General features: G+C 42.4%; 1 protein-coding gene across 1 annotated transcript; it reads right to left on the bottom strand.

Annotated features, from left to right (window-relative positions):
• Positions 1-7,032: 7,032 nt before the first annotated feature.
• On the bottom strand, positions 7,033-24,017 carry LOC139443730 (phospholipase B1, membrane-associated-like). Its single transcript, XM_071224659.1, has 14 exons — positions 23,975-24,017; positions 19,485-19,597; positions 18,774-18,846; positions 16,937-16,995; positions 16,699-16,766; positions 16,514-16,557; positions 16,243-16,351; positions 13,962-14,094; positions 12,418-12,575; positions 11,516-11,696; positions 10,764-10,859; positions 10,067-10,132; positions 8,828-8,874; positions 7,033-8,260 (listed from the first exon to the last, which is right to left on the bottom strand). The coding sequence occupies exons 1-14, from the start codon at positions 24,015-24,017 to the stop codon at positions 8,209-8,211; spliced, it is 1,242 nt and encodes a 413-aa protein (XP_071080760.1). The 3' UTR covers positions 7,033-8,208.
• Between the last annotated feature and the right edge of the window lie 974 nt (positions 24,018-24,991).

Below are 24,991 nucleotides of genomic sequence, written 5' to 3'. Positions count from 1 at the left end.
TTGACTGTACTGGTATAATTAGTTTGAAAACCGATGCATCTTCCACGTGATCAGGTTGGCAACACGTGTGGTGTTCATGTCATATATAACTTACCTGCTCCATACGATATGATATATGATAACTATAGCACTACGCTAATAACAATGCCGCACAATGGGCATAATTAATTATACACGTGTTTCAAATTTGCGAGTGCGTGTGTGCGTATATTGTATATGTTTATTGTTGTAATTGTAATGTATATACAAAGAGCACTGTTTTCACCCCCACCTCACCGTATTCAACGAACGGTCCTTTTATTGACATGGTCTTCTGTTTGTTAGACGTGGATAGTGTTTTAATAGCCATGTATATTAAACATCCGCTGGTTGGTTTGCAACCTTTCACCAGTAAGCACCATACCCGATTTCGAGATTGTGTCGCTTCGAGCTCAACAATAAGCTCACTGTGTGAGAGAGTATGGTTCTACGTCGATTTGGCAATATTCCAGCAATGTCACGGTGGGGGGACACCAGAAATGGGCTTTACATATTGTGAGTGAGTGAGTGAGTGAGTGAGTGAGTTGGGCTTAACGCAGCTTTTAACAGTATTAACCCACGAGCACGTGTATGGTGAAACATAATCGGAGCGAACAGGGATTCGAACCCACAACCATAGGTTTCTGGCGTGCCCAAGGGACGCAACTCTGCACAGCGAATCGCAGCGCCTCAGACGACTGGGCCACCTTTCATATTGTACCCATATGGTAACGAACCCAGGCCTTTAGCGAGACAAGTGAACGCTGTAACCACGAGGCTACACCGCCGCCTCATGCGCCCTGATATAACTTAAAAAATATCCTAATCGTCCTGAACTCATTATTTTCAAAATCTGCCTGTTACAAACGAAAGGTACGCTTTCGTGGAAAAGAAAATGGCCTTTTATGTTCTTCATGTTGTGTCATCACGCGGCTAATGGTGGAAGTGATTCTAAGCGATACTTTATATCCACAAGTAGTGAGTGAGTGAGTGAATGTTGTTTTACGCTTAGAATCAGCAAGTTTCAGCTACAACACGACGGCCTATGCGTGATCGAGTCTGAGCTAGACAAACCGACGGCTGAATGTACAACCAACGAACTCTTTCTCGGTACTTAATTTTTAAGCAGACAATGTATGGATTACAACAACTTTAATGCTGTAAAGGCGACGTTTCGGTATAGATCCTTATACCCCTGTCAAGCAAGACTAAACACTTATTTTTTGGTTTAAAACACTCATCATTCTATTCTATGCTAACACTTTTATCTACTACCTTGATTGTAATGATAATTATTATGCTAATTATAATCACATTCATTACCTTGATAATCATAGCACCAATGAAACAATCAATAATGATAATAGACATTTAGTGTCTGAAAGTTTTCGTTGACAGAATTGTTGGGGATAGTTTTCCATTGCTGCAGAATTAAGGGTCGCGACAAAATCAGCTAAATTCGTTTAAGATAAATAACTGATTATTTCCGGTTATACAACACATTGACCCGAAAACAAACATCTGCCGTAAATATGACAGCTGTCATAGAGATAATGACATATGCGACACATGTGTCTACTGATACCCTTTCACCTCACGTGGATCAGCTGATTTCACTGCTGTACTTGGGTCCTCTATGATGAGGAGAGTGGCGGGCACGTTTTGTCCGCTATCATGTCTATAAATATATCCAGTCATAGTGCGAGTGCAGAATGTTGTCCGGGGCATGTAATTACACTTGTCTCGTGGTCCCGATACAGGATATACTCAGTGAAACAAATAAGGGAACAGCTAAAAGTGTTGTGATATTTTGAATACACCGAGCATATTTTGGTTATGTAGTGAAATGGTTTAAATGTACCTAATACGTCATCTCGTGTGATATGGGAGGTTTAAGTGTATCTCTTTACGTCGCCTCGTGTGATATGGGAGGTTTAAATGTATCTCTTTACGTCACCTCGTGTGATATGGGAGGTTTAAGTGTATCTCTTTACGTCACCTCGTGTGATATGGGAGGTTTAAATGTATCCCTTTACGTCGCCTCGTGTGATATGGGAGGTTTAAGTGTATCTCTTTACGTCATACCGAGTGATATGGGAGGTTTAAATGTATCTCTTTACGTCACCTCGTGTGATATGGGAGGTTTAAGTGTATCTCTTTACGTCGCCTCGTGTGATATGGGAGGTTTAAATGTATCTCTTTACGTCATACCGAGTGATATAGGAGGTTTAAATGTATCTCTTTACGTCACCTCGTGTGATATGGGAGGTTTAAGTGTATCTCTTTACGTCGCCTCGTGTGATATGGGAGGTTTAAGTGTATCTCTTTACGTCATACCGAGTGATATGGGAGGTTTAAGTGTATCTCTTTACGTCGCCTCGTGTGATATGGGAGGTTTAAATGTATCTCTTTACGTCATACCGTGTGATATGGGAGGTTTAAATGTATCTCTTTACGTCACCTCGTGTGATATGGGAGGTTTAAATGTATCTCTTTACGTCATACCGTGTGATATGGGAGGTTTAAATGTATCTCTTTACGTCACCTCGTGTGATATGGGAGGTTTAAGTGTATCTCTTTACGTCGCCTCGTGTGATATGGGAGGTTTAAGTGTATCTCTTTACGTCATACCGTGTGATATGGGAGGTTTAAATGTATCTCTTTACGTCACCTCGTGTGATATGGGAGGTTTAAATGTATCTCTTTACGTCATACCGTGTGATATGGGAGGTTTAAATGTATCTCTTTACGTCACCTCGTGTGATATGGGAGGTTTAAATGTATCTCTTTACGTCATACCGTGTGATATGGGAGGTTTAAATGTATCTCTTTACGTCACCTCGTGTGATATGGGAGGTTTAAGTGTATCTCTTTACGTCGCCTCGTGTGATATTGGAGGTTTAAATGTATCTCTTTACAAGATTCAAGATTCAAGATTCTTTATTTCAGTATTGGAGGCTTCGTGGCCCAGAGTACAATACATTTATATCTAACTTATTTGTGGATCTCACACAGTTGATTTACAATGTTTCCATAATATGTGACGTAATACATACTACATAATTATGTTTGTTTGTTTCTTGTGTTTTTCAAATTTCTCTTTAGGTACAAAGCAAGACCTTTGATTGTTGAATGTGTTGTAGAGGACATTAGTTCAATTAATTTTTGACGAGAAGGATGTTTATGGTAATACTGTGGAATAAATGTGTTTCTACTTTGCTTATAGTATGAACAGAGTAGTACAAAATGGTACTCGTCCTCTACAACTAATTCATCGCACTGGTCACAGTATAGCATCAGCTGATCAACATTTGTTTTCGCATTATTTTTACTATAACGCAGTTTTTGTATTTTCAAACTATGCGAAAGAGTGCGGAACTTAGCTAATACACAGATCAAGTCTTTATCTAAAACACCCGATGTGATATACATCTCTGGCGCTAGTAATGACTTGTATGAATTATAATGTGACAGGAAATGTGAGCTGGTAATCTTTTGAAACCATTTCTGTATCTCCATATCTACACATCTCTGTTTAAACATAGTTATGAAACCCTTCGTGTTTCCACAATCCTGAGCAATCCAGACATAACCAAAACCTGTTTGAAATAACAACATCCTGACATGTGAAACCCAGTTCAAAGCCCCAATCGCATCGTGTGACTGTAACATTTTATAACAGGCATAGGGGTAACGCTTCGGATTCATACGAATAAGTCTACACCAATATTTTAGACACCTGCTAAAATAATTTATACATAGGTTATAACGGCCAACTTCGCCCAAAACGGCACTTGAAGACGCTTGTTTTCCCAGTTTCAAAAATCTTTTAAAATATAAACTTTGTACTCTTTCTATAGATCCTCTGTATGTATATCCCCAAATTTCACTGCCATAATATAGAATGGGTGCAATTTTTGAATCAAACAAAGCAACAATTGTCTTCAAAGATATATCTGGATAAGTTTTCATAAGTTGAAATAACGGAAAACATGACTTTCTAGCTTGTAATGAAATAGTCTCACAAGCTTTAGACCAGATTAACCTGGAAGAAAATATAATGCCCAGGTATTTATAATGTGAAGTTGCTTGCATTTCCATAGATTTATAAAACCATTTTTCCACTTTTTTTAGATACCCCCCGTTTCTGAAAACAATAATATTTGATTTTTCCATATTTACCTCCATTGCCCATTTATTGCAAAATAATTCTAATATATCTAATTTTCTTTGCAATTCTATCACAGAGTCTGCAAGTAGGACAACATCATCTGCAAAGAGCAGCAGCTTAATTGTTTCAATAACTTCATTTACAAAAATGCCCCGGCATTCACTTGCCTCAATTTCAGACACTAATTGATTAATAAAGAGGATAAACAATAATGGGCTCAACATACAGCCCTGTCTTACACCACAAGAGGTGTTAAAAACATCCGATCTGCTATTACTTATCTTCACACATGCACAAACATTTTTATACATATTTTCAATAACTTTATACATTTTACCATGAACGCCTTTTTGGAGAAGTACAAACAATAGTTTCTTTCTATCAACAAAATCGAACGCCTTTCTAAAATCTATAAAGGCGGCATAAAAGCGATGTTTTGGTTTTCTTAAATACTTTTGACACAACGCCTGCAAAACAAAAATATTATCAGTTGTTGAATGATCCTCTCTAAAACCAGCTTGGGATTCCGATAACATCTCATTGATTTCAGCCCAGTATCTAAGTCTATGTTCAACAACAGAAGTAAATATTTTACCCATTATATTTAAGAGGGATATTCCTCTATAATTGTTAGGATTTGTTGACTCACCAGATTTATACAAAGGAATTATAAGGCCAATATTCCAGGCACAAGGGAAAGTCCCTGTCTTTAAAATGGCATTGAAAAGTATATTTAAGTATGGGACGATATTCATGCAATATTTATAAAACTCGGGTGGTATTCCATCCGATCCAGGCGCCTTACCTAATTTTAAAGTTTTCAATACTTGTTTTATTTCCTCATCTGTTATCATATCTGAAAGCACCTCAGTATCGTTACATTTCTCACAATTCAGAGGATCATGATGTCTGATAAAATCTGCCACAGATTTATCAAACTCATTATCAGAAACTTGTTCAGGATTTAAAAGTTCATGAAAGTAAGTAACCCATACAGACGGTGGCACAGATCTCTTTACGTCACCTCGTGTGATATGGGAGGTTTAAGTGTATCTCTTTACGTCGCCTCGTGCGATATGGGAGGTTTAAGTGTATCTCTTTACGTCACCGCGGGTGATATGGGAGGTTTAAGTGTATCTCTTTACGTCACCTCGTGTGATATGGGAGGTTTAAATGTATCCCTTTACGTCACATCGTGTGATATGGGAGGTTTAAGTGTATCCCTTTACGCCACCTCGTGTGATATGGGAGGTTTAAATGTATCTCTTTACGTCACCTTGTGTGATATGGGAGGTTTAAATGTATCTCTTTACGTCACCTCGTGTGATATGGGAGGTTTAAGTGTATCTCTTTACGTCACCTCGTGCGATATGGGAGGTTTAAGTGTATCTCTTTACGTCACCTTGTGTGATATGGGAGGTTTAAGTGTATCTCTTTACGTCACCTCGTGTGATATGGGAGGTTTAAATGTATCCCTTTACGTCACATCGTGTGATATGGGAGGTTTAAGTGTATCTCTTTACGTCATACCGTGTGATATGGGAGGTTTAAATGTACCCTAATGCATCATCAAGTATGACATGTGAGGTTAAATGTCTCCCATTGCGTCATCCCGTGTGATATGGGAGGTGTAAAAGTACCCCTTTGCGTCATTCGTGTGATATTGGAGGTTTATATGTACCCATTCGTGTCACCATGTTTGATATGGGAGGTTAAATGTATCCCTTTGCGTCATCCCGTGTGATATGGGAGGTTTAAATGTACCCATTCGTGTCACCATGTGTGATATATGGGAGGTTTACTTGAATCCGAACGCGTCACCCCGTGAAATAAACTGTATTCCTACGCACAACCCCGTGCGGTATGGGAGACAACTCCTATTCTTAACTCCACTTGAAACTGGAGGTTAATGTGTACGGCCAATCTCAAAGGATAAATAACACAATCGTGCCAAAAGATATATTTATGTACGAAATACTATACAGTTATAAGTGAAAGGCGACTAACAATTTGAAGTATTAACATAAGCTGCCCACAAAGGAAAGTATACACCCATGATCGTTAGTGGCTGATAATTAAACAAATTAAAGACATGGTTCTTAGGTGGTGATGTATTTGATACGGGTATCATAGTTGTGTTTTGTACCGTGCAGTGTTTCGGTTGCTGTTTTAAGCCTTGTAACGTTTTGATAACGTTTGTAACTTTTGGACCAAATCAAATTTTCAAGTGTATACTTTCTTTTGCCCGGAAGTGTATATCTGTTTGCCGGTTTCACACATAAAGCCGGCTTAATGTTGATCTCAAAGTATTGCAACAGTTGTGAACATGTAGGACCAAATCTTTTCCTCCAACATTAATTGTAAACGTGGATGGATGGATGCAATTTGTCTTCATAATTTGTGGTGTTATTACATTCCATTCGTCACCACTCGCCCCTTTCCGTAACCTGCAAGAAGACTCGTCCCCCTATCGATGAATGTTATGTGCGAAAATACGACAAACCAATCAGAATGCGCGTATGATTTCAAGTTCTTCGTCAAAGAATCCCTCAGAAATAATTTTTGATTTTACATATGTCTTGCATCTAAAAATATACCCAAGACACAGTTAAATGTGTTCAATCATATATAATTCCGCATGTCCCGATGTGCTTTAAATTGCATCTAAAATATATATAATATATGGGAAATAAAACTGAACCATTACACAACGAGTTGACAATTGTTTTAGGTATGCCCGTTTACGCTAAGACGGAACCCGGTCACAAAAATGGCCACGAGAGGGGCACGAGTCGCTATTCGGCTTGTCCCGGAATAACACGAGTTGGTCACGAATGATTACATTCGTGACCAACTCGTGTTATTCCGGGACAAGCCGAATACTCTTCTTGCAACGGAAAGGGGCGAGTGGTGCCGAATGGGTGTTATGAGTTTTATATTGATCTATGTGTAACATGAGACGCGTTTAAACTGCAAATGGTAGCTAACGTAACCTATCTCTGCGTTGCTCTCTTGGGACAAAAGATTTTGACGATGATTTTGTCGCTACACGGAGCTTAGGGCTGCCCCGTAGTGTCTTCCTCCTAGATCTCCGATCCAAATCTGCATCGCACTACATAAACTTCAACAAAGTCCATGCACTGTGATATAACGACAAATGCGAAATTATAATAGGAGTACAGTAAACTACGGTTATAACGAACACGCTTATAACGAACTGACGGATATAACGAACTTACTTTTTTGGTCCCGACTATTTGCTGTAGTTATGCTGTATATATACTTATAACGAACTACGGTTATAACGAACTAAAATTAGTAGTCCCCTTGAGTTCGTTATAACCGTACTTTACTGTACTTATATTTTTAATCGTGCAACATAATTTACTCATCGAGTAGAAAACCGGACCCTTAAATAATTTGCATCAGTTGTTCGCGCCCTCTTGATAACAACGCTACAAATACATATAAAGTTGCATGATCGAAAATAGAAGTAAACATATTAAAAGGCAAGTGTTTTCGGAAGCGAACTGTGATTCAGTTTTCGTGGAGTTACGATTCACGGACATGGCGGCAGGGTTGTTCCGAATGGGAATCTATTTGGAAAACACTACGTGGCGACAAGTCAAAATCAACAGTGTTTATAGAAGCAGCTTAGAGATGCGGTTCCCGCATCTAGACATATGCTGTCCGTCTACGGTTTTCAGTAATTTCAGATCATTTCATAATAGAACTAGATTCGGCAACGGGACAAGCATTTAAAAACACATTAAAACAGTAAAACTAAACACATAATCATTAACTTATCGGCAAAGAATGGAAATTAGAAACGGACATTAGCGTCAATCTTGAATTTTCTATGACGAACGGTCTTTCTTCTAAATTACCCAAAAGGCACCGACCATGCAAGTAACTGTGCTTGTATAACCATCGAACCATTATACGTGTTATCTGATACAGATATACATTGTGTGTCAGTCTCCATCAACCGATGACTCTGTCAGGACATCAGACTTTCGTCATAACCCAATTGATATACGCAGCAAGAATCTGTAACCGTCAGCATCACGTCTGAAATACAAAGTGACTTTATACAGATAAACTGACTTGTACATTGACATACATGGATATGGTTAGAGGTGTAACGACTGTTCAACCTCCGACATGATTATATGAATGCACTGCAATTGTTCATGGCCCGATAACATGTACCGATGACAAGTTAGGATATTTTGTTTGTTTGTTTGTTTGTTTGTTTGTTTGTTTGTTGTTTTTAACGCCGCAGTCAGCAATATTCCAGATATATGACGGCGGTCTGTAAATAATCGTGTCTGGACCAGACAATCCAGGGATTGACATCATGAGCATCGATCCAAGCAATTGGGATCAATGACATGCATCAACCAAGTCAGCGAGCCTGACCACCCGATCCCGTTAGTCGCCTTTTACGACAAGCAGAGTCACATTTTACGGCAAGCATGGGTTGCTGAAGACCTATTCTTTCCCGGATCTTCACGGGTCTCATGTCTCAGGTAACGGATGCAGACAATCTTCACAGCTCTCTTGGTCCATGCTGATATGTGCATATAAATTTTCATTAGACTTCTGTATTGTACACATTTAAACACACATTCTTACCTTTGATAATTAACACTGTTCTTGTTCGTGAAGAAGTATGGGTTCAGCTGGAAGAGAAATTACTTGTACGTCACAGGAGTGAGTGAGTTGTATGTTACGTCACTTTTAGCAATATTCCAGCAATATCACGACCGGGGACACCAGAAATGGGCTTCACACATTGTACCCATGTGGGGAATCGAACCCGGATTTCGGCGTGATGAGCGAACGCTTTAACCACCAGGCTGCCCCACCGCCCCGTACGTCACAGGTAGAAAGAAGTTTTTATTCGGATCTGATTCATACACAAAACGTGTATGTGCTTGACCGAGTTGGTTTTTACCCGGCTGCGTTCCAATTCACCAATATCACAGTGTGTCAGCTTGAAGAGAGCCGGACGTGATGCAGCTGTTAGGCTTTGAAGAAAACCACGAACACGATGATGTTGCTGATAAACAAAGGATCATAAACCAGGACGAAACTGTGATGCTAACTTCCGATCCTAAGGGACGCAACAGTGATTTTTGCGACCTATGCAAAATATATGTATAACAATATATTTAATCTGTTTAGGGGTAAGTTCATAAAGTGACATTATGAATGATTTTAATATTATTTTCGCCATTTTTGCAACATTTGGGTGTGGATCATTTCCACGAGGCAAGGGAGTTAACTGACTCTTAAAGTCCACTTTCCACCCTGGCCGAACTAGGATGGAATTTCAGGGCTCGACCGTAGCGCCACCAGTGGCTATAACGAGTTATCTCCCTTATGACCCTCCCATTGACCAATTAGATTCTACCTCTCTTATCACTTGTATTTGCATAAAAAAAAAATGGCGGCGCCCAGTGAAGACGATATGATCGATAATCAAAATCTATATTGTAATAAAACGAGTCTTACTTAGCGAAGTGCATCACATCACCTGAGCACATTGATTTAAAACATGAGAAGATTTGGAAAATATCTGTTGAGGTCGAGTTGGCGGTACAAATACTTTCCACATCCTGCAATCGACCGAAATCTGCACGGCAATTTACGAAGCGGATATCGATTTCGTTACGCGGTTTTGATTTGACTATGCGCGGACTCATTAGTCGAGCCAGAATATAACTCCATAAATCCAGCCTAGTTAGGCAAGGGTAAAACCTGGATTTTCACGGTCAGTTAACTCCTTTGCCTCGATACTCCACATGGATGTATTTATTCCCAAGGACACGTTGAATATGATAAGGCTTGGTAATAAAACTACGCCCTTACCTCACTTGGGCACTCCAGGGTTTCCCCGGGAACTACAGAGGTTTTTTTGTACCCAACAGGCTGGATCTGATAATAACACAAATACACACATTCAACTCCCTGTCATACTCCGAGGAAACCTTTAGTTTCAATTCGATGTATCAATTTGTTATTCCAAAATCAAAATTCAAAAGTTGAATATCACTTCCTGGGATTATGAATGACAAGGCGGCATATGGGCCCCTTTTCCCTCAATATTAGAAGAAGTTAAGAAATATGTTGAAATTATTCTCTCGTTGATAAATGTGGAAAAAATCCTCGGCAAGCCTCGGAGTTTTTCCACTTTTATCAACTCATTTGATATCAAAAGACACTCGGGTGAGATTCTCTATTTGTAATAACAGTAAATATACGGACAAGGCTAATGTGTAGACAAGACTGAGAAAACGACAGTACAAAAATATGGTAAACAATTCATCTTGTTGGACTAGCTCATAGTTAGATTATCTCATAACGTTGATAAAATCGGCCTTTTTTCACTAATTTTAGCCATTCCTAAGTATCTGAACATACCAGAAGTCCAAAACTGGCACTGTAAGAAAGTAAAATGTCAAGATGTCTGATAATTTCTACTCTAATATTTCAAATGTTTTAATGATGTACGACTTCTTGAAATCAAAATGAAAGTCCCTGCTTAAAAGTACACACCAACACGTACCATGTTATTCCAGAGCGATGTGGCAGCAATGGCATGACCTTTCCGACTAAAATGAAAACAATCCGGCGAAAAGTAGGACAAGTCTGGTTTGTTCTCCTGAAAATTAAAGGAGAGTTTAATTAAATACTTATGACTTTATATAATAATAAAAATAATATCATAATAAGTAGGGGTGGTAGTGAAATGGAATTTAACGGTGCATCCAAGATTATTTCACTTATATGATTGCCGATTGATAGTGCTAGCCTACTGAGATACCACGCCGCAGTTTAACATGAATACCCCACTCAGACACAGTATACTGACTCCGAGCCGACAATTCCTTGTTTTAGCCCCTTAATGCCGAGCGCCAGAAAGGGTAACAAGTACAATCTTTTAGCGTCTTTTGATATGACGCGGCTGGGGATCGAACCCAGGACCTGTCGCTCCCCGGGCGGACGCTCTACCACTAAACCACGGAGGCGGTCGTGTAAAAGTAGAAGAAGCAGCAGCAGCAGCAGTAGGAGTAGTAGTTGGTTGGTTGGTTGTTGGTTGTTTAACGCGGCACTCAGTAATATTCCAGCTATATGACGGCGGTCTGTAAATAATCCAGTCTGGACCAGACAATCCAGTGATTAATATCATGAACATCGCCTTTTACGACAAGTATGGGTTGCTGAAGACCTATTCTATCCCGGAATAGTAGTAGTAGTAGTAGTACTAGTAGTAGTAGTAGTAGTACTAGTAGTAGTAGTACGAAATGGTTACCATACTTTCATAGGTAGCTTGGTGTCTCTGAAGAACGGCTGTAGGACAACTGTAAAGTCGTCCCTGTCGTCGTATCTCCCACTGTTCACCAGCTTCTCCAGGCCGTCGTTGTAGTCGTCGGCAGCCTGGTGTAGCAGCAGGACGTCCTCGTCGTTCCGGGGATAGGCGCCACACGGACAGTACAACCTGTACACGGAAACACAGGTCGATGTCGTAGGTGTTGCTGGATGTCGTGCCTATCGATGTTCATAGATGATATCAGTCACGTCATGTCTATTGCGTTTTAAGCTCACCGTCCCAGCGCCAATTTCAACATGAAATATCCATGGCTGTAATAAGGCCAAATAGTTGATACAAACCATAGTTTAAACAATAAATGTACTTCTCACCATGCAAAGAGCGTACAGTTTCACACAAAACTCAAAACGACACGATTAAAACATATTTTGTTCAATATGACAGACATACACGGTCTCAGTTTGACAAAATATAGCGACAAAACCATTTATACAAAGATAAGAAATCTCTGCAAAAAAAACAGCGTCCATCGTACGATTTCGACTATATCACAAGCATGTGTTTATGAATCAGTATCAAATAGTGATGATAACAGGTGTTCGCGAAAGGGTGAACGTATCTTGTCCAACTGGTGGCATCCGTCACAAACACATGCAAAGGCAAATCACTTACTAAAACGTCTGGACATAGACCGAACTTAAACCAACTTGGCTGCCCACTACACTGGAAACACGTGCGCTCGCGCGAACGCACGCACACACAGAAACCTCTCCACCACCCCCACCCCCACCACTAACCCCTAACCCCTAACCCCAACCCCAACCCCAACCCCTTTCAAACCAGCTTGGTTGTCCACTAAGCTTGGTCCCTGGATCTGGATGGAGCTTACTGGTGAACTATAGAGCAGATATGGCCGACGTTCAGCCCCTGCATCACGTCCACGTGGTTCACCTCCACCAGGTTGACGAAGGCGCGGGGGATGCCGGCGTGGAGGATGTCGAGGGCCTGCTGTACACGTTGGACGTAGTTGCTGGCGTTGTTGTGCCGCTACAGGAGAAGACATCAGCGTGTGATTTGAACAGAACTAAGGCCACAATGAATTAACTTTTTGTTCTTTGAAATCTCCTGTTCGTTAAAACGAAAATAGCATTGCATTAGGGAGTGAGAGAGTGAGTGAGTTTGGTTTAACGCCGCCTTTAACAGTATTCCAGTTATATCGCGGCGTGTCAGCTTAATGTGGGGGGAAAGCCCGAAGTGATGCAGGTCACAGATGTTTACCACTTCGGTGAAACCTACGAGCACAGGTATGGTGCTGACAAACCTAGAAACATAATCGGGTTTCTGGCGTGCCCAAGGGACGCAACCCTGCACAGCGAATTGCGGCGCCTTAGACGACTGGGCCACCCGTGCCCCCCTTTGCATTAGGGACGGGTGTGTGAGTTTGGGTTGTATTGGGGAAGGGTTGGGGGTTTGGATTGTATTGGGGGTGGGTTGTGGGTTTGGATTGTATTGGGGAAACTGTTGTGGGTTTTGGTTGTATTGGGGATGGGTTGTGGGTTTGGGTTGTATTGGGGAAGGGATGTCGGTTTGGGTTGTATTAGGGATGGGTTGTGGGTTTGGGTTGTATTGGGGATGGGTTTTGGGTTTGGGTTGTATTGGGGATGGGTTGTGGGTTTGGGTTATATAGGGGAAGGGTTGTGGGTTTGGGTTGTACTGGGGAAGGGATGTAGGTTTGGGTTATATAAGGGAAGGGTTGTGGGTTTGGGTTATATAAGGAAAGGGTTGTGGGTTTGGGTTGTATTGGGGAAGGGTTGTGGGTTTGGGTTGTATTGGGGTAGGGTGTGCGAGTGTGAGGATGTTGTGTTGAGCTTGTAACTTGTCAAAGGTCTTAAGTATACCAATCATACCCAGTATTCCCAGGTGAATAATGACAGCAAAATAACAGACATAACAAAAAGAAAAAGACTTCTAAGATTCTAACGCTTTCTAAGAAATAATATCTTGGGGTGAACACAGTGAAGATTTAACAACTAACCTAATCACAATTAATCAAGTGAAGTTTCTATATGATGCATGTAATCTTTTCTAGAATCACATAAGAAGGGCCTCATCAAACGGGCTCTTATGATAACATGATATACGTGATAAACCTCTTATCAACATCCGCGCCCACAGTAACGACATCCCAACATGGCCAACGCGGCGGTGTACCTGTGTTTCTCAATGCTGTCTCTGACAGTAGCATCTGGTAAGTGTTTACACTTATATATTATACTTATGTATATTTAAATTGTACACACACGCACACACGCACACACACACACACACACACACACACACACGTCGCTAAATAAGTGCAATAATCTTGGACGCGACGTTAAACCCCATTTCACCTCACCTCAAATCTCATGAAACTGATTTCCGTCTACTCACCATGTCTTTGCAATAGTCGCACAAGTCATCACCCCCGATGAAGATGGTAATAAGTTTCCAGTCGTTTCTAAAGTCTACACCTATTTCTGTCTTCATCCTCTTTATCAACAACTCTGCCTGTTTGACCATGGCACTGCAGAACATGGTTTAGTTCAATAAGGAACTGATCTTAAACACCACAATAAACAAGCGACCATTTCCAAAGATGAGACTTAAAAGAAACACAATGTAATGAACCACTGAGGTGAAGGCGGAAGTAAAATTAATAAATGTGCATTTTAAACTATTTTTGGTGTTACAAATGTTTTATCTTCGACAATTTATTAATCCGATTTCGAGTTCTATTTCACATAGCAACATTATCTTCCATTGTTACTGGTCTGTGTATTTTAATGTTAAATGATGACATCAATACTTTCAGATTTGTTACTAAAACATTTCGCTCGGGATGGTAAGGGCCTCGGATTTTATTATTTTCGCCCGTCCAGTTGTATTTGTATTGCTGGATACACATTGAGAACTACGAGAGTTGATTGATACGTTCTGGGCCGCACATAGGAGAAACTGCGTAATAGTGAAATCTGTTGTTGTGGACATTACATGATGTCATGGAGGTACATATGTAAAAAACTTGTGTCAGATATTTTGCTATGACAAGTCAGTAAAAAAAGGCCGGGACCTTTGTTTTGGAAAATGGACAGCCTTGGGGAACGTGTAGTGATCAAGTACTTGCAGAATAAGGGCTAAATTTCAAAAGTCAGCAATGACAATATAAGTACAGCACGAGGGGAGGGTGTCCCTTCCTATGCCACCGTAAAAAGGTGGGGGAGAGTTTAAGCATTGGAGGGAGAGCCTTGAAGACGACCGCCGGAAGGACTTTCACGTCAACAACACCAGAAATGATCCAGAAGTTTAAGCATTGGAGGGAGAGCCTTGAAGACGACCGCCGGAAGGACTTTCACGTCAACAACACCAGAAATGATCCAGAAGTTTAAGCATTGGAGGGAGAGCCGTTGAGACGACCGCCGGAAGGACTTTCACGTCAACAACACCAGAAATGATCCAGAAGTTTAAGCATTGGAGGGAGAGCCGTGAAGACGACCGCCGGAAGAACTTTCACGTCAACAACACCAGAATGATCCAGAAGTTTAAGCATTGGAGGGAGAGCCTTGAAGACGACCGCCGGAAGAACTTTCACGTCAACAACACCAGAATGATCCAGAAGTTTAAGCATTGGAGGGAGAGCCTTGAAGACGACCGCCGGAAGAACTTTCACGTCAACAACACCAGAAATGATCCAGAAGTTTAAGCATTGGAGGGAGAGCCGTGAAGACGACCGCCGGAAGGACTTTCACGTCAACAACACCAGAATGATCCAGAAGTTTAAGCATTGGAGGGAGAGCCTTGAAGACGACCGCCGGAAGAACTTTCACGTCAACAACACCAGAAATGATCCAGAAGTTTAAGCATTGGAGGGAGAGCCTTGAAGACGACCGCCGGAAGAACTTTCACGTCAACAACACCAGAAATGATTCAGAAGTTTAAGCATTGGAGGGAGAGCCTTGAAGACGACCGCCGGAAGGAATTTCACGTCAACAACACCAGAAATGATTCAGAAGTTTAAGCATTGGAGGGAGAGCCTTGAAGACGACCGCCGGAAGGACTTTCACGTCAACAACACCAGAAATGATCCAGAGAATCCATGACTGATGACTGATCGTTATATTGTTAGTTCAGTGGGTATTTCCTAGGAGGGAGTACATTGCATTATCGCAGGAACTTTGGTAATGAAGAAAGTTTCAACTCTGGGCTCCAAAGCTTCTGATATCTGATCAAAAACGCCCTAGACATAACATAACTCGTGATAATGTATCTCTGTTTGAAGCTGATCCGGAAAAGGTTGTTGCAATGATTTGTGAGTATGGATGAGGTGAGGTTTTGAACTCCTTCAGCACCCGCCATCTTCTCCTTCAGACGTCTATCTGATCTTGAATATGAAGAAAGATCTAGCTGGAACCCATTTAGACTCGAACGATGACGTCATGGCACCTGTGGTTAGCCTGTTGGCCAGCTAGGAGAAGAACGTCTACGAAACTGGGATACGACCGCTCCAACATCGTTGCCAAAAGTGTATTAATGTGGAAGGGGTTTATGTCGAAAAATATATCATTTTTATGTCTTTAGGTCAAGTTTTTCTATTATATGTGAGGCTCAGACCTTATCGATCAACCTTCGTACGAAAGCACAATGAAACAATATTGTCCTCAAGCAAACTCCTTACACGGATTCTGCCCCTGGTTCAGCTACATCAAGATGAGCATTCTTACTCCACACGTTGCCACTTTTAAGAGCGAATCCTCTCAGCCAGGGGTTGTATTTCTTCAACATATCTACATGTTATAATAATGTAGATCAATGGAAAAGAAATCAAGGTTGAACATTGAAAGGCTTTTATGAAAAAAAAAAACATTAACTATTTTGAATAATCGTATCAATATATTTGGTTTTCATTTTTTCTCAAATCGAAGGAGTTAAAGATTATGACATCTTACTTGGGATTGTTGGCTGTTGGCGGTATTCGCCATCTCCGCCGATGCTGCAAAAAAAAATACAATGAAGGTTAAAACCTTAAATGTGTTTTCTTGTAATTCAAGAGATCATTCTACTTCCAGGATAATGCATACGAAATATATGCAAGATTTGTCTCGTTTCATTGGCGTTTAATATAAGTAACAACCTCCATGAAAGGCCACGGTCCTGTCTGCGCATGTCCATGATCGTTGTCGCTGTGATGCCATTTCCGGCCTGCAAGTGAAATAAGGTTCCATTAGGAGTGAGTGAGTTAATATTTAACGTCACATCGGCAATATTTCAGCCATGTCGTGACGGGTTCCATTAGGAAGATTAGTTTGCAGCGAGATACCATAAGGTTGTCTCATCTGACCGCACGGAACTATCAAACTTGTTAGACTTACTGTGATGGAGTCCCCCATCGCTGCCACTACCTGGATGTCGCCGGGCCTCAAGCGGTGAACTGCAACACATGGTCGATATGATGGAAGGGATGGAGAGGAGCATGTTGTTGTTGCAGTTGGTGCAGCTCTAATGTGCAATGTATAGACCATTGTGTGCAACAAACAATCCTGAGGTTTCGTCGTGGTTTCTGTACCTGATAGGGCGTAGTTAGTGACAGGTATACGGCACCTATCTGATACGGCGTAGTTAGTGACGACGGGTAGATAGTACCTACCTGATACTGGTGTAGTTGGTGGCGGCGGGTAGATGTACATACCTGATGCCGGTGTAGTTGGTGACGGCGGGTAGATGTACATACATGATACGGGTGAAGTTAGTGACGGCGGGTTTTCGTACCTATCTGCTACGAGTGTAGTTGGTGACGACGGGTAGATGGTACCTACCTGATGCCGGTGTAGTTGGTGACGACGGGTAGATAGAACCTACAAGATGCCGGTGTAGTTGGTGACGGCGGGTGGATGTACCTACATGATACGGGTATAGTTGGTGACGGCGGGTAGATGTACCTACATGATACGGGTGTAGTTGGTGACGGCGGGTGGATGTACATACTTGATGCCGGTGTAGTTGGTGACGGCGGGTAGATGTACATACCTGATACGGGTGTAGTTGGTGACGACGGGTAGATGTACCTACATGATACGGGTGTAGTTGGTGACGGCGGGTAGATGTACCTACATGATACGGGTGTAGTTGGTGACGGCAGGTAGATGTACCTACCCGATGCCGGTGTAGTTGGTGACGGCGGGTAGATGTACCTACATGATACGGGTGTAGTTGGTGACGGTGGGTAGATGTACATACCTGATACGGGTGTAGTTGGTGACGGCGGGTAGATGTACCTACCTGATGCCGGTGTAGTTGGTGACGGCGGGTAGATGTACATACATGATACGGGTGTAGTTGGTGGCGGCGGGTAGATGTACATACATGATACGGGTGTAGTTGGTGACGCCGGGTAGATGTACATACCTGATACGGGTGTAGTTGGTGACGGCGGGTAGATGTACATACCTGATGCCGGTGTAGTTGGTGACGGCGGGTAGATGTACCTACATGATACGGGTGTAGTTGGTGACGGCGGGTAGATGTACATACCTGATACGGGTGTAGTTGGTGACGGCGGGTAGATGTACATGCATGATACGGGTGTAGTTGGTGACGGCGGGTAGATGTACCTACCTGATGCCGGTGTAGTTGGTGACGACGGGTAGATGTACGTTCCTGATGCCGGTGTAGTTAGTGACGGAGGGTAGATAGTACCTATCTGATACGGGTGTAGTTGGTGACGGCGGGTAAATGTACATACCTGATACGGGTGTAGTTAGTGACGGCGGGTAGATGTACATACCTGATACGGGTGTAGTTGGTGACGGCGGGTAGATGTACATACCTGATACGGGTGAAGTTGGTGGCGGCGGGTAGATAGTACCTACATGATACGGGTGTAGTTGGTGACGGCGGGTAGATAGTACCTACCTGATACGGGTGTAGTTGGTGACGGCAGGTAGATGTACATACCTGATACTGGTGTAGTTGGTGACGGCGGGTAGATGTACCTACATGATACAGGTGTAGTTGGTGACGGCGTGTAGATAGTACCTACCTGATGCGGGTGTAGTTGGCGCCGTCGGGTAGATGTACATACCTGATACGGGTGTAGTTGGTGACGACGGGTAGATGCACCTACCTGATACGGGTGTAGTTGGTGACGGCGGGTAGATAGTACCTACCTGATACGGGTATAGTTAGTGACGGCGGGTAGATAGTACCTACCTGATACTGGTGTAGTTGGTGACGGCGGGTAGATAGTACAGGGAAATGGAGTACCATGAAAGTGGCCATCATCCTGCAAACAGAAACACGCCACGTTAGCACTGGGCACTTTATGTCAACCCTCCGTAACTGTCAACACCAACCATTCATACAATGTACATGCGTGTATCCGCGGAAACTACAATCTGTCATGGACATAAAATAGCGCAGCAGTATTCCGAGGGAACCCGAAGGTTGATCCAATATAGTACAACATACTTGTCTATCCTCAAACCATACTTCCTCGTGCAACCGGATATGTTTAATGTTGACCCTAGATCGTTAAATTTCAGAACGGATGGTTTGAAAGATACATCCTTGTCCTTTGTCACCGGTGATCGTTTGATATTCAGGGGCCGATGCTGTTTCTACGGTTGTCCAGTAAGCATGCGTATTCTACACATACATAGATTTCGCCACAGTGATTGTGTTAAACGGACTGACTGATTCAATGGCCTCAATAGTTTAATAACAACCTTATGTGTTTAGTTGTCGGGGTAATATTGAACACGCATTCTTTCAGTGCAATATGCACGATCAACTCTTATATGGGGATGATGATGATGATGATGATGATAAATGAGCATTATATATAGTAGTAGTCTCAGTAGTAGTCATAGTAGTCGTTGTAGTCGTAGTAGTCGTCGTAGTCGTAGTTACCGGGCGTATTACCGGCATGTCATCCCTGAAGAGATGTAGGTGTTTATTATAGTCTCTCTGTGGGGTGACGTTGTTGGCAGCCTGGGAGAGCCACGCCCTGTAGTCGTCATAGCTGCCGTGACACGCTGGAATAGTCAAACATACTGAAGGAAAAAGTAGAGAAAAGTATAATAATATTTTGCAGAATAATTTCAACTGTAAAGCTTTAAACAAAAGTTTTAAGTCGCTTAGTGAAACGTTAGTGTCGGGTGTATTCAGTGCATTGCCTACTCTTGTGGATTCCAAGTTAGAGCTGGTGCTGGTCGTTAAAGGATCGGTTGTCAATTTCGATGATTTGGTTGGACAGGCGCTCACAGTATTGATCACTGCATTGTCTGGTCCAGACTATTTACAGTGGGCTAGCACTATAAGACCGGACATGTACAAGCAGCCACACACACATTTCTCATATTATAAGTGCATTTATCTTTAACCCATTTCACTACACCTTATTATGCCTATACCTATTATCCGTGAAGACCCGGGGTAGAATACGTCTTAAGCAACCCATGCTTGTAAGAGGCGACTAGCGACGGTTGATGCATGCCGTCGAAGCCCAGTTGCGTGGGTCGATGCTCATGATATCAATCACTGGATTGTCTGGTCCAGACTCGATTATTTACAGACAGCCGTCATATAGCTGGAAAACAGCTGAGTGCAGCGCTAAACAACAAACAAACACACAGTTCGTGAATAGCACATGCTAGAAAGCAGATACATGTGCCTGTAGAATGGTAACGGAATCTCAATATTCCAATAACTTGCATATTTCTGTAGCGATTAAGAATCATTTTGGACGGTACATAATTCACAGCCCTGTTTGTTGAAATTAGTTCCTAATTAAGCTGGACACGACGCCGTTATGACTGTGCTGTTGTCTTGCACGTTGCAATAAAACTATACTGGGAGCGGGGTGGTAACAATATACACCCTTCAAAAAAGGAAACGCACAGGTAGTATGTAGTTCATTAAATCTGACAACACAAAAAATCCGGTATATAAATTGGATATATGTTATTGGAAAATGTTGGTGGCCTGATATTCGATAAACGGTGCGTCAAAACGCAACCATTGTCGATTTGCAATGTCTTACATGGCATTGTTTTCACACGTGTTCAAAAATGGCATGGATGAAAACAGTAAAACAAAATGCACGTGCAGGTTATGGCATTCGTAACTTGTTGTAGTGGCTATAAAAAGGGAAGCATAAGCCAATAATTTGTAATTCAAGACTCAGCGCTGCCGACCGGAGCATCGCCATAGGACGTATCCAAAGAGGGGAATCGCAATCTTCTGTTGCACGCCACTTCAACGTCCAACACAGCACCATTTGCCGCCTTTGGGACCGTTACACACGGTTCAATTCCACTGCAGTCCGTCTGAGAACCGGCCCACCGGCCGACCGGCCGACCAAGAGTTACCACCCCTGCACAGGATCGCTACATTCGACTGTTCCAACTACTCATCGCGATGCCGCAGCTACGGAGACTGCAGGACGCATCTCTGGTTTGAGGAGAATATCGGACCAGACTGTCAGGAACCATCTTCGCGAGGCTGGAATCCGACCCAGAAGACCAGTTATCGTCCCTGTTTTGCAACAGATCCATCGACAGCGACGCTTGCGTTGGTGCCATACCTTACAGCCTTGGAATTTGAGAAACTGGAGACGAGTACGGTTTAGCGACGAATCACGATTTCTTCTTCACGGGCGAGGTGGAAACCAACGTGTTTATCGTCGTCGTCGTTTTGCCCCACATTGTGTACGTCAATTCGGCAATTTCGGTGGTGGTAGTGTCATGGTGTTGGGGGCCATATCCCACACCACGACATCTGACTTGATTGTGGTTCAGGGAAATTTGACAGCAAATCGCTGCATGAATCAAATTCTTCAACCTCCCCGTCTTCCAATCATTGACCGCTAGAGGGAGCTGTTTCAACAGTACAACGCTCCACCGCACACAGCTCGTGTCACGGTAGACTACCTTCATAATGCCAAAATCAACGACTTGCCCTGGCCGTCGAGATCTCCAGATCTCAACCCAATCGAACACTTCTGGGATGAACTCGATCGACGTGTACGTCAACGTTAGAACACGCCGCAGACACTCCCATAACTGGCCAACGCGTTACAATCAGAATGGTGCAGAATTCCGCAGGGCAGAATTCGTACACTTATAAAGTCAGTGCCGAGGAGATGCAGAGCCGCGATTGCTAACGGGGCGGGCAAACGAGATACTGAGTTCAGCGCAACCTTGTGGCCTTATGTGATATGATAATTATTATTGTTACTGTTGTTATTGTTGTTATTTAAATTTAATTAACGTGTCATCTCTAGATATATGCATATTAAACTTCCAAAGCTTGCGAAATACGTGTCAAGTTCAAACCTGATTGACATTATCTAATTATCAGTAAAACTCGATGGTGACAGTGTTCAAGAGGGTTTAAGAGGTCCCACTGAGATACGACGAACTGTACCACGGGATACCTGCCTGAAATCGGCAGGTCGTAAAATAATCACTATTACAGGGACTGCGGCCAGATGTGTTTCACTGATGGGCCAATGGTATGAAGAGTTGCCTCCCTTAGATGTCTCCTGACAGCTGATCCGTCAGCACCCTACTCGCGCGCCTTGCCCGTATAACAACCACTGGTAAACGTGTACGACCTTTGGAGGTCCGTTTTCATATGAGAGAGTGAGCTTTGTTTAATGTCGCCTGAACAGTAGTTCAGTTTTATTACAGGTTGGCAGCTTAATGTGGAAGGAAAGCCCGAAGTGATGCAGGTATTAGACCTTACCACTTAAGTGTGCATGTTTGTTTGTTCAAAAGCGTTCAAATATATATATTGTCGACTAAAGGATTTTAGTAACTTTTTATCCTAAAAAAAAAGATATGTATATATATGTACATAGGGAATGTCTGCCTCAGGCTCTCGGTGCTCGTATGTTTTTATATGCATTGGTATGTTTGTTTGTTGTTGAACGCCGCACTACGCAATATTCCGGCTATATGACAGCGTCTGTAAATAATCGAGTCTGGGCCAGACAATCCAGTGATTGATATCATGAGCATCGATCCACACAACGGGGATACGATGACATCCACCAACTAAGTCAGCGAGCCTGACCACCCGATCCCGTTAGCCGCTTCTTACGACATGTATAGTCGCCTTTACGACAAGCATGGGTTGCTGAAGACCTATTCTACCCCGGATCTTTACGGGTGCAAAACATTAGGCTGCAAATGAAGCTAACAGAAATGTACAGGACGGAAAACCTCAGTGCAGAGCGAGAAGCAAACAAACACTGTTACCTATGCTATTTTATAGATGTGCATGGTGAATAGCTTACACAATTTCACATTTTTTAAAAAGAAACAACAATATGCACATTTTTGTGTGCAATATAAATGCTTATGTATATCAGATAATGTAGTATATGCAATCTAACTAAAAAAAATCATTTGTATATAAAATGACTAAAAGGATCAGGTGGTCAGGTTCGGTGACGGTTTGATTGCTTGTCATCTTACCAGACGCCATAGACCGTTAGTCGTGATATCAACCTTTTGTTTGTCTGACACAGACTTGATTATAAACAGGCGGCCGTAACATAGCTGGACAATTGGTTGGTGCGACATTACACAGCATCAACATATGAACTACGAATTTACCCCTACAGTCTCTCTACAGTCTATGCTTGACATTAACACACACATGATTACAGATTACAGGGCAAATGCAGCACATAGCAATATTCTAGCTATATGTTTTCGGACTTTAGTGAGTGAGTTGGGTTGTAACATTATTCCAGTTATATCGCGGTGTGTCAGCTTAATGTGGGAGGAAAGCCCGAAGTGATGCAGGTCTAGGACGTTTACCACATCGGTGAAACCCACGAGCACTGGTATGGTGCGGACAAACCTAGAAACATAATCGGGGCGAACCGGGATTCGAACCCGTAATCATAGGTGTCTTGCGTGCCAAGGGACGCAACACAGCACAGCGAATCGCGGCGCCTTAGACGACTGGGACACCCGTGCACCCCTTTCGGACTGTAAATAATCGATTAGTCTGGATCAGACAATCCAGTGTTTGATATTATGCGCAACGATCCACAACGTCGGGATATCATGACACGCTATCAACCGAGCCTGACCCCCGGTCCATACGCTCACCTCTGACGAGGGGCGGTCGGGTAGCCTAGTGGTTAAAGCGTTCGCTCGTCACGCCGAAGACCCGGGTTCGATTCCCGACATAGGTACAATGTGTGAAGCCCATTTCTGGTGTCCCCGCCGTGATATTGCTGGAATATTGCTAAAAGCGGAGTAAAACCATACTCACTCACTCACTCACTCACCTCTGACGACCAGCATAGATTGCTGGTGATCAGATCCAGCCGAGAATCCCCACAGGGTGTCGTTACAATGTTACAATGAAGGAAACAAACAAGACGTTATTACCTGACAGAAGCCCTACGAGTATCAGGGTTGATGTGACCGTCATGATTAGTCCGACAGCTTAGATAAGTCTTGGTTTCTTCTCCGCGTTTTGTTGGTCACGTGACCAAAGACTACAGCTCATGTGATCTCTTGTGTAATCAAGTGTGATTGATAAATAGAGTGATATCTGTGGAGTAAGCTGAATGTGATATTTTTTTTAACCTATCGCCACTGCTTTTGTCTATCATGATGACGACACGTAGTTCTGTTCTTGAATATAAATGCGTCCCTTGGGAACGCAAGAAACCTTTGATTGTGGGTTCGAATCCCGGTTCGCCCCGATTATGTTTCTAGGTTTGTCCGCACCATACCCGTGCTCTTGGGTTTCACCGAAGTGGTAAACGTCTGAGACCTGCATCACTTCGGGCTCTCCTCTCACATTAAGTTGACACGCCGCGATATAACTGGAATACTGTTAAAAGCGGCGTTAAACCCAACTCACTCACTCACTCTTGAATAAACACCTAGAAAAGTTTACTTTGCGCTTCTGTTCATAGTTCATGAAAAATCAATATTAATGAATTAATTAATTTTCACAATTTCATTAGAAAACGGTGCTAATAGTAATTCAAAATTAACCACGTAGTTCTGTAGCTCACCTGAAACAAATGAAACAAGGTTTAAAGGTAAAGCTAACTTATTATCTTTTCGTGATACTATCGCGCGGGTCATCTTGCACTTCCCGTTGTACTTTTTTTTTTAATTATTAGGGCTCCAAGCCGAAAGGCTGTAGAGCCCTATTGTAATCGTTCGATTTATTATTATTATTATTATTATTTATTATTATTATTATTATTATTATTTATTATTCCGCCGATTTTTGTACCTGCCCTAGCAAAATAACCACTAGCTCGATTTTGTTCAAATTTTGTGCGTGTTTGTAGACCGTTGGGTACTAGTGCCCGCCAAAAAGCCAAGACCATAGGCCCAAAGACCAAGGGCAGATAACTGAAAAACAAGTATTTTTTGACGATATAT

Source organism: Haliotis cracherodii, unplaced genomic scaffold, assembly GCF_022045235.1.
Source record: "Haliotis cracherodii isolate W230 unplaced genomic scaffold, xgHalCrac1.p SCAF_5, whole genome shotgun sequence".
In the NCBI taxonomy this organism is placed as follows: domain Eukaryota; kingdom Metazoa; phylum Mollusca; class Gastropoda; order Lepetellida; family Haliotidae; genus Haliotis; species Haliotis cracherodii.
Note: the sequence above shows the minus strand (reverse complement) of the source record. Positions and strands in the feature narration are given on the sequence as shown.

What these genes read in the sequence shown, in the direction of transcription:
- LOC139443730 (XM_071224659.1), bottom strand. Translation starts at nt 24,017, where the DNA reads ATGACGGTCACATCAACCCTGATACTCGTAGGGCTTCTGTCAG. An exon ending in ACCAACTACACCAGTATCAG is followed by an intron (nt 16,996 to 18,773) that starts GTAGGTACTATC and finishes CATGTGTTGCAG; the next exon opens with TTCACCGCTTGAGGCCCGGC. An exon ending in GAACCAGGGGCAGAATCCGT is followed by an intron (nt 14,095 to 16,242) that starts GTAAGGAGTTTG and finishes CATGTTCTGCAG; the next exon opens with TGCCATGGTCAAACAGGCAG.